The sequence below is a fragment of the Apostichopus japonicus genome, chromosome 22 (genome assembly GCF_037975245.1).
Source record: "Apostichopus japonicus isolate 1M-3 chromosome 22, ASM3797524v1, whole genome shotgun sequence".
NCBI classification, from domain to species: Eukaryota; Metazoa; Echinodermata; class Holothuroidea; order Aspidochirotida; family Stichopodidae; genus Apostichopus; species Apostichopus japonicus.
Window position 1 is genome coordinate 3,545,880 of NC_092582.1, and position 14,555 is coordinate 3,560,434.

Sequence of the window (14,555 nt, forward strand, 5' to 3'; positions counted from 1 at the left end):
TTACAACACACATCAGTTTAACTGTACTAGCTTACAGGAGCAGCCCAATAGGTTTAGCTGATAATAAGCAGTCATACGCAGTTTATGTTAGGTACTGAAATCATGCAAGTTATATAATTGCCAATTGTTACCCTCCTTATCATGTGTTGATGGTCTTAATGCTTACTGGTAGAATAATGCAAATATATGCCATTTTTTTTATCTATTGCAAAATGGCAAAATCCCCTGGCATTTAGCCTAAAAATATCCTACATTATCAGGCCTGCAGAATAGACATGAATCACAATGTTTAAACATTCATCATCATCATGATGTTATTCTATGTTTCTGTAAACTTATACCCTGCAAAGTGTTCTACAGTTTTGTAGGATCTTGTTACCATTCACTCACTGTGTAACATCTCTATTATGTACTAAAAGCAAATTGTTTTTTTGTTATGGTCGTATTCTATTACAAGCTTCTTTTTTTTAGTTCCTGTATTTCGAAACAGCTTTATGGTTTACAGTTTCTTTAAAAAAAATATTGTAATCAAATATTGTATTGCACTTTCTCTTTGAGGGGGGTGTCTTTAAAAGCCTCATTGTAATGCTTTGTTTTCAAGCTGACCGAGTTTTTACACCTTTTTAAAATGTTATATCATATGAAAACGTATATATATATATAAGATGCATTTGTGACGTTGTTCGTTTTACTTTTTCAGAGTCGGTGAGGGTAGAGCATGTTGGAGTCTGGGTAATGCACATACTGCGCTTGGAAACCATGAAAAGGCCCTGCAATATGCAACATCACACTTCCAGATATCAAGAGAGGTAAGCCAGACACTGGGCTAGGAGAGAGATTCACAGTTCACTATCTCCAATGCAAATTTTGCCATTTTGTTTGGTATTTGTTGTTGTTCTGGGTGGAGAATGGAGGGGGAGTTGTGTTTTGATTGTATACTTTTAGTATTGAACCTCTATTTTGACACAATTTTGTTCAAATTCACCAAATTCACCCCCAATTTTTTTTTTTTTTTTAAAGCAAAGAAATGGCTATGAATATTCATTGGTCCAAATGATTAAACAAATCAGATTCAGAACTGCTTATATTTGGCCAATGTTTAAATTATTCTCTAATTTCTTTGCTCAAAAGATTTATTGCTAGTTTTCCATAATCAGTTTTCTGTGTTTGATGTGCTCTGTTTCTGACTGGCATCCATAGCTCAAAAGAGTCGGTTGGCTGTTTGGGATCCCAACACCAATTAAAGCCTGAATAGTTCAGTTGATATGGCATAGTTCTATCTTCTCACTCTTGAAATGTAAATTTCACACTCAAAATTCTGCTTTTAACTAATCATTCCGTCCCTTCTTTATACAGAAAAAAGAAAACGATTTAAAACGTTTTAGGCTGTCTGAAATTATTGTAATGTGTGGTTTTAATTTTCTCTTGATATGCCAGGTGGGAGACAGAACTGGAGAGGTTACTGCACAGATGAATCTAGTGGATCTTAAGACGGTACTGGGACTTAGCAAACGAGGGTAAGTTGGTGCAGTTCAACTTGGCTCTAAAACATTTATTGAGAATGAGAATAAAATTTGGCAGGTCCCTGCAGGTCAAAATAAAAAAATTCGAAATTATTTTTAGGGATGTCTGACAAACTGTATAAGAGTGCATTCCCTTCAAAAATGGAACAGTTTACTTTTTCACACTTTCATCTTGGCAAGGTCTGGTAACCTGCATGAGCAATATAATAAACTAGCATATATGCATTATGGTCACTAGCTTTGTTATTCAGTATTTCTGTTCTCTATAGTGCCCTTCATATCATGCCATTTTTCTGTACTGTACTGTTTTGTTATGTTTTCTTCTGTATGATGATATGAGAAGTAAATTTGAATTGAATTGAATAACAAACAAGATGTGTGCTCCATGAGGGTGAACATTCTGCTTGAAAGCTGTATTTTAATTCCTGTTGTCAATTTTCGTGTCATTCTGGCCAATAATCTGATACCCCCATTAATCTTTAGCCGTGCGACAAATGTATGTCAATTTCGTTAATAATATTTGTCATGGTTTTTGTCATTTTGTCAACATTTTTTGTCATTTTTGTCATGGTTTTAAATTTTTAACTCTGAACTTTGGGTTTCTGTTTTTAGACAAGAAGAAGAAAGACATGGAAAAGGTATGAAAAATTATTCATCTTTTCTTTTTACTTAACTGAGCAAATAGCTTCTTCTGATAAAGTTTGTTTTACCGTCAAGAGATAACATTTAATATGAATAATAAATATAACAGGATAACGTTTAAGTTTCCAAGAAGAGGTTTTCATGACATTGTTTATGTCAGAAAATATATCTAAAAACAGAGCAATGTCTGACCATCTCAATCACTTCCTAACTGTATAATACAAGTTTATCCAATCTTAGTTTAAAATGTTGATGAAATGTAAATAGGATCTCTGAATTTTTAAGTCCTTATTCTCCCCATGCCCCCCACCACCAACACCCATCCCTCTCACCAAACAAACAAGTGACAACAATTTTGCTGCCAACTCCCAAGCATTGCACTGAATGAAGAATGTCACTCTATTAATTTGAAAATTATTTCAAAACATCTCCATCTTCGGATCAATCATTCCATTTGTAATTGATGGTCAGATATTAACCAGATCGTTGCAAGATTTGGAGTTTGTGCTAAAAGCAAGCCTTTTGAGTAGATTCTTATAAATTTTTCAAAACCATTTGATATTAATACTACAAAACCCATACCCAAATCATGTATAAGATTTTTTTTAAAAACCTTGAAGTTTTCCCATTTGTTTGTTACAGGATTAATATTAATATGGCAAAAATATGTCTAGTTGCAAAAAGTGTTGTGGATCAAATCAAATTAATCAGTTAGTAACCTTCATTGGGTTAAAACAAAAAAAAATCAAGGTGGGGGGTATCTTAGTGTACTCAGTTGAAAATTGTATTTTAGAAACATTGTATTTGAAATATTGTATTATTGAATATTGCACTGAATATTGAAATATTGTAGTTTAGAAATTGTATTTTGGTATAAAAATTGTGAAAAAGAGAAAAAACGAAAACGGTGTTTCCTATGTGACTCTTCTTTCCCTTTTTCACGTCCATAGATGCTCGTACGAGAAGAAAAAGCATGGAGAACCTGGAATTTATGTCCATTACTCCCGACAAGGTGAGCAGTTGTTATGTCATAAATGTAACACATGAACATTGTATGTTCGGGTTTTACCCCCCCAACGCCCCCCCCCAACCCCTCTTACCCTATGCAAGTTTGGCAGAATGTGTGTACAGGGAATAATTTAATGTTCAAATAGGAACTGATTGGTTACCTCTCCTAGGAACACTATGACATCACTCGTTGACAATATGGCAGCCCCCTATCATACAATTTTTAGTAATACATTTTTAATAATTTTTAATAATACTTTTAATAATAATTTTTAATAATAAATTTAATAATACATTTTCAATAATACATTTTTAATCATGTTATCTCTTACAAGGAAGAAGAATTTGGTAAACTGTTTGTGTGGGTGGGGGAGGGGGTGTCCCGGTTAACCCAGTTAAGTGTATCTGGTTAAGTGTATTTGGTTGTTGTTATATAGTTGATGATGGTTGGGGTTTGCTCCTCTGTTAAGTCCCAGTGAAGTGTATTTATTTCAGTGTTTTGTGTTATCTACAATAATGAGAAGATACAGACTGAGCTTCCATCCATAAATAATATCAAATCATATCATATCGCTGTATCTGTTGTTTTATCTTCAGCAAAATGGAAGCACCCTGCAGCCGATCGCTGCCAAGCCCAAACAGATTAACAAGGGTAAAAAGAAGACCACGTCCAAAGAGAAACTGGCCAGGAAGGGGTCGGACACCTCCTCGGGCAGCGGGAGCAGTGGCAACTCTACAAACTCTACCAAAGCAGATCCTAATGGGGTCAAAATATCTGAGGTACCCCCCCCCACTACTAGTTGATAATAATTATAATAATTTTCAGTTCTTATATAGCGCAACTTACAATAAAGTCTCGCAGCGCTGTACTTAGCCTTGGTCATTGGTAACTTGTCACACCTACACACCAAAGTGTGCGCAATTCAATCAATCTCTCCTGGGGCACCACAGTGCATCACAACCATGTGTCCCCTGGGGGACTTCCCATAGGGTGCAGCCACAAACCGGCGCACGCAACTATATTTACAAGTTACCTCCCAAGTCCCCATTTATACACCTGGGTGAAGAGAGGCAATGGTGATAAAGCACCTTGCCCAAGGACACAACGCAATGATTTGGCCAGGGCTCGAACCTGTAATCCTTAGATCACCAGTCCACTGCCTTAACCACTTGACCACAATGCCCCCCCCCCAGATCAAATATATAAAGATATCATCTACTGATTTATAAGGAAGCCAGGGGTTCTAATACAGGTTTGGACATGAAGAGGAGGAGTGTGTTAGAAGGCAAAACAATGGTCGGTGGTGTTGATATGGGACTGAGGGAGGAGGGGGGGGGGGGTGGTTGGGAGGCAGCCACAGGGTTATGTGTTGAGGTATTCAATTGTTCATCTTTCACTACAAAATTAATCAGTCAATGATAAGATCCCTGTCTTAAAATATCCTGATGAAAACTGTTCTGTCTGCCAGCCTGCTGTTTATTTCTTCAAAGCTAATTTGTCTTTTTATCATCATCCACAGACCGAGGAGAGTGAACTCTTTAAGGATGATAATTTCTTCGATGCTTTAAGTCGATTTCAGGGGAAGAGGATTAACGAACAGAGGTTCTCATTTGGTGAAGATGATGATGGTATGTGATATAAGCTAGGGATGTGATGTAAAACAGACTTGTCCTTAGTCTACACTCACAACTAAGGAGATGATGATTGTATGTGATATAAGTTAGGGATGTGATGTAAAACAGACTTGTCCTTAGTCTACACTCACAACTAAGGAGATGATGATGGTATGTGATATAAGCTAGGGATGTGATGTAAAACAGACTTGTCCTTAGTCTACACTCACAACTAAGGAGATGATGATTGTATGTGATATAAGTTAGGGATGTGATGTAAAACAGACTTATCCTTAGTCCACACTCACAATTAAGGAGATAATGATGATGGTATGTGATATAAGCTAGGGATGTGATGTAAAACAGACTGATCTTTGGTCTACACTCACAACTAAGGAGATGATGATGGTATGTGATATAAGCTAGGGATGTGATGTAAAACAGACTTGTCCTTAGTCCACACTCACAACTAAGGAGATGATGATGGTATGTGATATAAGCTAGGGATGAAGGATGAAGGGATTGAAGATCCTGTTAAGATACTTTAAGACACTTTAAAGTAGATATAAGAATACAGTACAGATTCCAGGTTGTTGTTTTTATGTCTCTTTCTCCCTCCCCCTCCCCCTCCCCCCCTTTTGAATTTTTAAACAATTTTCCTCATCATTTTCAAACAGAAGCTAATAAAGAGGATCTCCTGGATGAAATAGCCAAACTGCAGAGCAGCCGTCTGAACGAACAAAGAGCCAGCGTTGAGCTTCTACCGGGGCTGAGGGGTCACCGAGAGGTGGTGGATAAGTTACTCGCCTCTGGTGACGGTGCTGTCCCAGATGATGACTTCTTTGAGATGCTAATGAGATGCCAGGTACGAGGGACTTTAACCATATCTTTAATCTTTATCTTTCTACATTTATTTAAAATTTTGGTAGTTGTTTGTTAGTATTCAGGGTTTAAATTCAATAATATTAATAATAATTATTATTAATTATTATTATTATTAATGCGAGTTGATTAGCTTTACCAGGGCCATGTAATCATTTCAGAGAATAATAAAGAAGTGATGTCAATAACTTTTCTTTTTTTGTCATGTGGTCATAAATACTACAAAGGAAAAGGTGTGTTAGTGACAGAATTATTCATTACAAGTGTGTTGGCATTTATTCATGGGGATAAAGTAAATCTAAGATGGGGAACCAGTTTGACTAATTCTTCATGGTTATTTTGAAGACTTGGGCTTGGTCATATTTTGATGGGCTGTGTTGATTCTCAGAAATTAAAAAGCATCTGGTCACATTTCTTGACAAGTTGTACAACCCCTTCTTTATAATGCATTTCCCAGCAATCCAATGGTTTTATAATTAAAAAGTAAGTAATACTTTGTTTCATGCAAATGGTAGCAAAATTCCCTTTGTGCAAATATGTGTTTCCAAAGGAAAAGTATGGTACTGTCAGCTAATATGGTTGCCCAAATATGTGTTGTTATGAAATAGCTTGCAAACAGTCATATATACAGTTAGGCGGGGGGGGGGGGAGGTGGGGGAGGGGTGTATGGGACAGTTGGACAATGTTTACTCTTCAGCTAAAAGGTTTAGAATGTTTCTGAAAAGGAAAGTACTCCAAAATATTTGTAAGCATATGTCATGACCTTTAAGCAGCACACTAGCAGTTTTTCGTAACAATATTGTCGCCAACGAGAGTATCTGTTTTGACCTCAGTCGTCAAGACTGGTACATTCTAAACCAAACCGGTTAAACTGCTAACCTCTAAAACACTGGCACTGGTATAGTAAGCCTGTAACAGTCATCTTTGACAGAGAGTTACAAATAAGCTCAATTTGGGGCTTCCAAATGATAAGAAACTAGTCCTGGAATGAAGAGTGTTAAACAGAAGTGCATTGTGTTTTAATATTGTTAGTATTGTTAGTTATTGTTTGTTATTGTTAGTTAGTATTGTTTGTTATTGTTAGTTAGTATTGTTAGTATTGTTATAATATTAGTATTGTTAGTATTGGTAGTGTTGTTTAGTATTGTTTGGAGAGAGATTCTTGTGTCTCCTTATCAATACACCTATTTTTTTTTTATATCCGTCCTTGACACGCAGGGAACCAGAATGGAAGATCAACGTAGCAGCTTTCCATCTGAGCGTCCAGCCCCCACCGTACCCGACGAGGATTTCTTTGGCCTTATTCAACGCATCCAATCAAGAAGGATCGAAGAGCAGAGAACCGACGCACCGTGGGAACGCCCCACGAAGACTAGAGAGAGTTAAGCTACGGGGGGGAATTAGCCGGCAATGCATCATAGGTCTTTTATGTTTGCTGAGGAAGCTTGTTATGAAACAAAGTTAAGTGTGAAATTAAGCCATGAGATACCCCTTCTCTCTCTCTCTTTAGTTTTCTTCTTACCTTCAAAATTGATGCTTTTTTAACCCCACATTGTTTTCTAAATTGCATTTATTTGTGTACATAAAACCAGGAAGTTAAATTGTTCATTGTAACTGGAACGAAACAACAACAACAAAGTACCAGTAATCTTCCCAGAGTGTACGCTTTTATTTTTTACCCTTCTGTGAGATGTGTGGAATGGATCAATTTTCTCCAGAACTTTTCTTGCCATGTTTTACTGGGATACTTCTGCAGATACAGAGCATATCACCTTTAAAATGTCCAAAACAAGAACTGAAATTTCTTTTTAAAGACTTGTATAAAACCTTGTGGCTTTAAATAATGGGCAAGCGAGAGATGGAATGTCAAACTTGTGGGGTCGGTCTCTGTACCATTTTATTTACGATGATTTCATAAGAAAGTTTAAGTCATTGCCTGGTGAAGTACCCAATTGTGCTTTAATATTATTGGCATATTGGTTTGGAAGGTTTTTATTACTGGTGGATTTTTACAATTTAGATCTTTTTTCTTTCTTTTTTGGCCTTCCTTAGTGTCAAGAAGCTTGTACAGTTGGTTTGGTGTAGTGTGGACAATCACATGGCTTATTAATGTTTGATATTTTACTTTTCTTACCAAAGTTTTGTGCCAAGTTTTAAAATGCTCAATCAAAATCGTTAAAAAAATCGATCTTTCAAAATTTATCCAGGAATGACATAACTGATTATGACAAGTTTTCAGCCAATTGTTTGTTTGGTGAGGTATTGGTGAGGTATAAGTCTAACGTGGACTCCTAGGAGACAAATAAAAAAACAGAAATAGCTTTATCGATTCCAAGGAGAAAGAGTTAAGATCCAGAATTAGATCTTATAAATCCTCAACTCTGATTCTGTACTTCAAATGTCTCTTATTTTTTTCCTCATTTCCCAGTCAAGATTACTATTGGTTGAAAATTGACGTGTAATCCCAGTTGTAGGGGATATGAGACCATCTGGGAGGGGGAGGGGGGTGAGGTGGTGGGAGGGTCAGAGATGGAATGGCAGGAGTATCAGAGTTGGGAGGCAAGGTGTTGTAAACTGGCCTTGAGGTCCATATCTTAAGTAAAAGTGTCAGAAGGAGTTACAACACAGATTTGTATTCAATACATGTGCAATGAATATTTTATATCTGTAGTTTCCTGTTGGTTAAAACCACACCCCCTCAGGGAGGGAGGTGTGTATTGAACACCAGGGAAAATGTAGTTAGTATCGCAATTAAAAAACTCGACAGTCTAGTCTAGTATTAAATTTCTTTACTCTGTAGAGATTGTCTAGAACTAGAGATTGAACTAAAGAGACAGAACTAGAGTTTGTCAATATGCATCAATGTGAATGTTGCTCATTGGTCCAGTTTCAGAAGAAATATTATTTATTTTAGTATATATAATTTAGAGGAAATATTATTTAGAGGAAGTATTGTCCAATAGAGGACATATTTCCCATTGGAGGACATATTTTCCAATACACAAAGTTTGAAGACAATGAACACTGCTCATGTAACATTGATATTATAAGCGTCTAAGTTGTTTGCTCAAATTAAATGTTATCCACCCCCTCTCCCCAACCTCCCCCTCCCTCCAAGTCCCCTTCCCCAAAGAAAACAAGGATACAGAATGCTGCCACATTTTATCCCGTTTTTATTTACGTTGGTTTCTTAAATTCCATCAGATTCGTAAATCCCTAAAAAATAAATATGGGAGCACAAAATAAATATTCTCGTCGATGATGTCATGTAGTCTGTTTTGTCACATTTGTATGACTCCTTTGTAAGTGACACCTGTTGTACACACAATTAACTTGTTAAGATGATGTTATGTTAATAATGGCATATGTAATAGTGATCAGCCCAAAATATTGCGTGATATCTCAGCTTTTGTAGAGCATAGGCCTGGCCACCTGCAGGTAACTTACTCCAATCTGGTTCTAAGAACCTTTCATTTCTTGCCCATAAATGATTTCTTTACAATTTGTCAGGTCAGTTTTCTGTTTTCATCACAATAGCACGTTCAGCAATTTCTAACTTAGTAGAAAATTATAGCTGGTTATGGGTAGTAAGGAACAAAGATAAAATGATATTCTGATAATTGGGTTAATTGGGTTTATAATCAAAGGGTCACAAATGCCCTGTCTGTCTGTGTATCTATTAGTCTGTTTGTAGTCAAAGGAATTAGCATGTTTTACTTTGTTTCTCTAGATTTGTTCAAATTGGTAGGTTATAGTTTTTAAGGTTTATAGTCAACCCAACAGGATTTGTTATAAAGATATACTGTTATGGTCACATTAACTTGTCTCAAGAATAATCTAAAGAATATTTGAGAAGTTCAGCCAAATTTATTGCAAGACAATTTTTATAAACTAAGATTTATTTTACACACAGTAGATTTCATTTTCATATTTCCCCACCCCCCCCCACCCCCATTGTTTGCACTGATCTGTAGTATGTGAGACGCTTTCCTAAAGTGTCCTTTACATATCACGGTTAGATTGTTCAGTAGGTCATATTTTCATAACTTATTTTAATTTGTGTCTTTGTATCGTTACTATTTTAACTTATTAGCTTGGTGGAATATTACAGATTTGTTACAAGCACCTTGGTGCTAGGTACACGACTTATGACCCAAAATGAAATCCAACCTTTTCTGTGCTTTTTTGCATGATCAGAAATAGTTTGGGTTAATGCAATCAATTGAGCTTATTCCAATATGATTGTCCAGCCATTCATCTCCACTTCTTGTACGATTCCTTAGCATTTACATCTGACGGAGCCAGATTTCCTCCTAATGACCCCCTAAAATGATGAAAACACCATCTTTGAAATGCCATCTCTGAAAAATCTCCATCTTTAGAACAAAGTAAAATAAAGTGGGTGCATGTGGACATGGCATTGGTTTTGTGGTTTGTGTGTATGTAGTACAGTAGTCGTGTATCCAGCACCATGTCGCTACAGCGGACGACTGGTCAAGATGTCACATGTTCAATTAGCAGCATATCGAATATCATTCCTCCATCTTCTTTTTATCTAAATGTTATAAAAACAATCTCTATTTTATTTTTTATAAATCCTGAATGTTCTGTATTAATAGTTCTTGTTTTTACCTAATTTTATTTTTTTATGCCCGGGCCTGGAACTATGGGTTTCTTCTTTTGTAGTTTCTTTCACGTTCTGGAATGTAATGGATTTAAGAAAGCTTGTTATTGAGAAGAAATTAGAAATTATTGAGTCGGTCATCTTGCAGAGGATGACCACCGGGTACATTCAAGCCCATTGACCAGCGTCTCTTGTTACTCACCAGATATACAAAGCAATTGAATTTCAATGTTGTGTTTGTTCTTTGTAATAATGTTTGTAAGAAATGCTTGTTTGAAAACAAATTCTATGACATCAATTGGAAAGGACAGCTATTGGAGTCTTCTTGTGAATGAAAAACCTGTCAGTAAATTTTAATCGTCAGTGAAAACTCGTCATGTAGAATGGTATACGGTAACTTTGCCATTCTCAAGAGAACAAGTGTTCACTTAAAGGTGATAAGGACCTCTGCTTTTTTTATATTTCTGGTTTAGTTTTGTCCTTCAACTAAGTGATTTCACTGTTACTTTGATCAGATTCCATCAGACTGAGATAGATTCATACTTGTAAAGGTCAACTTGAGTCAAAAAAGTCATAAGGAAGGAAAAGTTTCCTTAACTTCACATCTGCGTTAGATTTAACAGTATAATTCCAGTAAATGGGTGAAATAATTTTAAATTGATGACATATAAAGTTTAGCCATTTTCATTTGGGCTGGGTGGATTAAAAATACTTTTGAAAAAGTGGTTTCGATTTGACTTACTCGCAGTTACTGGTGTCTGTAAGTGCAGCTACTTATGTTTAGCAAGAAGTTACGTAAGTTACCATAAGTAAGTTACCATACACCTCCATAGCCTCTTCAGCAGCAGTAGTGTAACTGCAGTGAGAATTGTAACAAACAAGTAAGCATGGTTTTTAAACGTTTTTACCTTTTATCAAATAAAATGATTTGATGTAACTAGTTTTTTTCATGGGACCATATAATCATGTTTTGTTTTTCCTTGTTTATTTATTTTATTTTTCTTTATAGGTACTTAATTTTTTGTTTTTTTCCACGTAGGACACATTCCATAATATTTCCTTGTATGCCTTTATAGCGAAAAGATGCAAAAATATTCTATGTTGACAAGTTTGGCACTAAGTAAATTTTAAATTACAATTAATTAGATAGGTAATTTGGGTAATTTAAATTATTTATATTTATCTCTGTAATTTCCCAGAAGAGTGTAGCTCACAGTTTATTTAAAATAAACATCAAACTTTATCGTATTGTTATTGGCAGATGAGAGTCATATGTTTCTCCTCCCTTAACTACATACCAATCCACGGTTCGGTTTCTTCAATTTCCTTGCCCATCCCTGCCTTAAACCAGATCAAAATGTTCAGTACTTAAATTTGAATTAAGGTTTAAAATAGTATGGGAAACTTTTGGCCAAACTGTGGCCATGATTTTAATGAAATAGTTCTTCAGAATTTTGTTCGGAAAATTTTCTTTTTATACAGAAAGACTGGAACTAATATGGTTCAAGTTATCATATTTGAATCATCTGATTCGTAAAACGTTTATGGATACAGAATATTCTAACGAGTGTTAAAAGACAACATATAGATAAAAGAAAGAAAAACCTGCACTGATACTTAATTTGCAGTACAATTCCTTTTTAGCCGTTGAAAGAGTTTAAGATCTTAATTAGGTACTGTGTATGGCAAGGATACTGAATTTGCAAAAAAAATCATTCTTGTTTGTCTTTCCCAAAGAAAGAAAATCAATTTGGTCAGTGATACAAGTATGATCAGTAAGAATATTTTAATGAACAAATCAATTAATTAATTACATAAATAATAGACATTTGACCGGCCATGTTTTTACGTGAACCTCATATAACTGCATTAAGGAATTTCCATGGCGTTTACTATTCAAGTTACTACTGAACGGTGCTCTTAGAATAAGACAACCAAAAAAATTGATGTTTTTCATTTTTAGATTTAAAAAACAATCATAACGGGATAACTAAAGGGCAAAAGTGCATTAAGTGTTATACCCGTTCAGTGTGTGATTATTGTGAAGGTTTCACTCACATTTTTTTTTTCTTTTATGGGGGGGGGGATGAGGGTTAATATTAATACATTTATAAAGAATTTTTTGGCCCTGCAGAATTTCCATGTTCTTTACTTGGATAATAGAAAATATTTAATTGGCTTGTGAATCTCTGTTTAATGTATAGCCATAACATATATCCTTTATATTGTTGTATAGAAAATTGTAAACATCCTGTGAAATTTCAGTTGTAAATTCTTCATCTCCTATTAAAGAAAATCTGTCACTTTGGGGCTTCATTGCTGGCCAAGTTTTTGCAAAATGGTTTGAAAATTTGTAAATAAAAGCAAACCAACAGCTTTGTCTTTGTGTGATTTTTATGTCTTTCTTTCTCTCTTGGATTTCATTCTTCTGTTTTTGTTTTGTTTGTTCATGGGGCAATTAATGGGCGTATGCTACTTGACATGCATAATATGTGGAAGCATCTGTCTATTAAAAGCACCATTAAAGGCATTGAAGACTTGCCCCAAACCGTGTGCCACGCTCTGAAAAAGTTAACTTTCCATTGCTTACATGTGAAGTTTTCTTCTTGTCGCTACAAAATGCAGACAGTAATGAAATGTGATACCTTGTTATCTTCTATCTCGACCTGAGATCATGGAGTTCCATAACAACTACCTGCTGAGATGTCCATCACTGCTATGTAGCCTACACTGTGTTGTGGGTATTGACCATAGCTGTATGTATTGACTGTACACAAGTGTCTAATTACCGACGGTATTTGTGACTGTATTTTCTGGGATCGATGGTGGTGTCTAACACTTCTGTTACACCTCATTCGAAACTAGGTCAGATTACCGGCTTGAGACGTTTCTTTGTGCGCGAGTCTTCACACCCTTTAAGTTACACACTAAATCATAAAAGTAATGTGGTCTCTAAGTCTAGATTAGAAGTTCTCACTAGCTAAATGGTACCCATCACTGGATAGCTGACAAGTTGGCCATTCATGGCACCAATAATTTTCCATAACCGTGCAGATTTGTTGCTATGAGAGCCTGAAATGTTCGTCACTTGTAAACAAACCTCTTTACTCATAAGTAAACAATTTTTGTACGCTGCTTCTACGCTATTTCAGTTTGGGGGGGCAGAACTTTTTGTGCCCGAAAGTTTCCGTGACACTATCTAAGCGGAGCGCCACCATCGGTTGGCGCGTAGCGTACAAGAAAATTTTGGGCACACAATGCCTCTCAGATTGCCGGAAACGGCACTTCTGAGGAAGTTGCAAGTTGCATCTAAACATTCTTTATTTTATAATCTCACGTTTTAGAAATTTACACTTCCCCAAAAATTTGGTATATTAGAAGAAGAAAAAATTGTAACATCACTTTGAAGGGGAAAAATGGGACAGTATATTTTTTAAGCTCCTATTTAGTTACCTTATTTATTATTTTAACACAGTACTCAGCTACCTCCAGAAAAACATACATTGTTCAACGACACGTAAGCGGGATAATGTCGCTGTGTCGGGTGGGACTGCAATTTGTCTCACAAAAAAGTATAAAATATAACAGAGAATATGATAAACCCGTACTTGTAAGCTTGTAGGCACCCCCCCCCCCCCACCATCCATGAAAAAGAAAATGTATCTTCTATATACACTCATGTTGGGGATATCCAGGTCAAGGGCGGCGGAAGCACTTTTAATCTGGGAGGCACCTACATCAAAGGGCACTTTGCAGAAATTCGATTGGACTGATGCAGCCCTATATTTAGTACCCTTTATAACTCTTATTGTCATATCTTATTTGTGTATACACATCACTCCATCAACGCCCCCCCCCCCCCCCAAAGGAAAATATGCATACTAGCACTGCAATATCCAATACGCAAATTGGGAAACAAGGAACAAGTTTTTTCTTGAGACAAAATGAGGTGAAATCTTGCTAGTTGCTAATGTAGGAATCTTCCGAATTAGACTGTTTTTTTTGTGTTAATATCTTAACAAATTTTCCATTCGAAATAGTTTTAAGTTTGACCCACAGAAATTCATTAAAAGTCACGGGCTTAGCCAGGATTTGCAAAGTTGTATGCACGACTATCTGAGCGGAGCGCCACCATCGGTTGGCGCGGAGCGTACTATAAAAATTTTTGGTTTTACAAACCCCTCAGATGGCCGGAAACGGCCCTTCCCGAGTGTTCATTATGGTTCCCTGGCCTCTTGCTAACTTGAGGCACCTCAATTTTT

At 36.0% G+C, this 14,555-nt stretch overlaps 1 protein-coding gene across 1 annotated transcript in view; it reads left to right on the plus strand.

Moving 5' to 3' along the window:
- The window catches only part of LOC139963448 (uncharacterized), a 74,891-nt gene extending 62,224 nt beyond the window's left edge, over nt 1-12,667 (plus strand). Inside the window, exons 8-15 of the mRNA XM_071964215.1 lie at nt 701-809; nt 1,438-1,517; nt 2,136-2,161; nt 3,116-3,177; nt 3,771-3,953; nt 4,694-4,802; nt 5,465-5,652; nt 6,888-12,667. Coding sequence (XP_071820316.1) covers nt 701-809; nt 1,438-1,517; nt 2,136-2,161; nt 3,116-3,177; nt 3,771-3,953; nt 4,694-4,802; nt 5,465-5,652; nt 6,888-7,055 — 925 coding nt within the window. The 3' untranslated portion in view covers nt 7,056-12,667. The remainder of the gene's footprint in view (nt 1-700; nt 810-1,437; nt 1,518-2,135; nt 2,162-3,115; nt 3,178-3,770; nt 3,954-4,693; nt 4,803-5,464; nt 5,653-6,887) is intronic.
- Nucleotides 12,668-14,555: the final 1,888 nt, after the last annotated feature.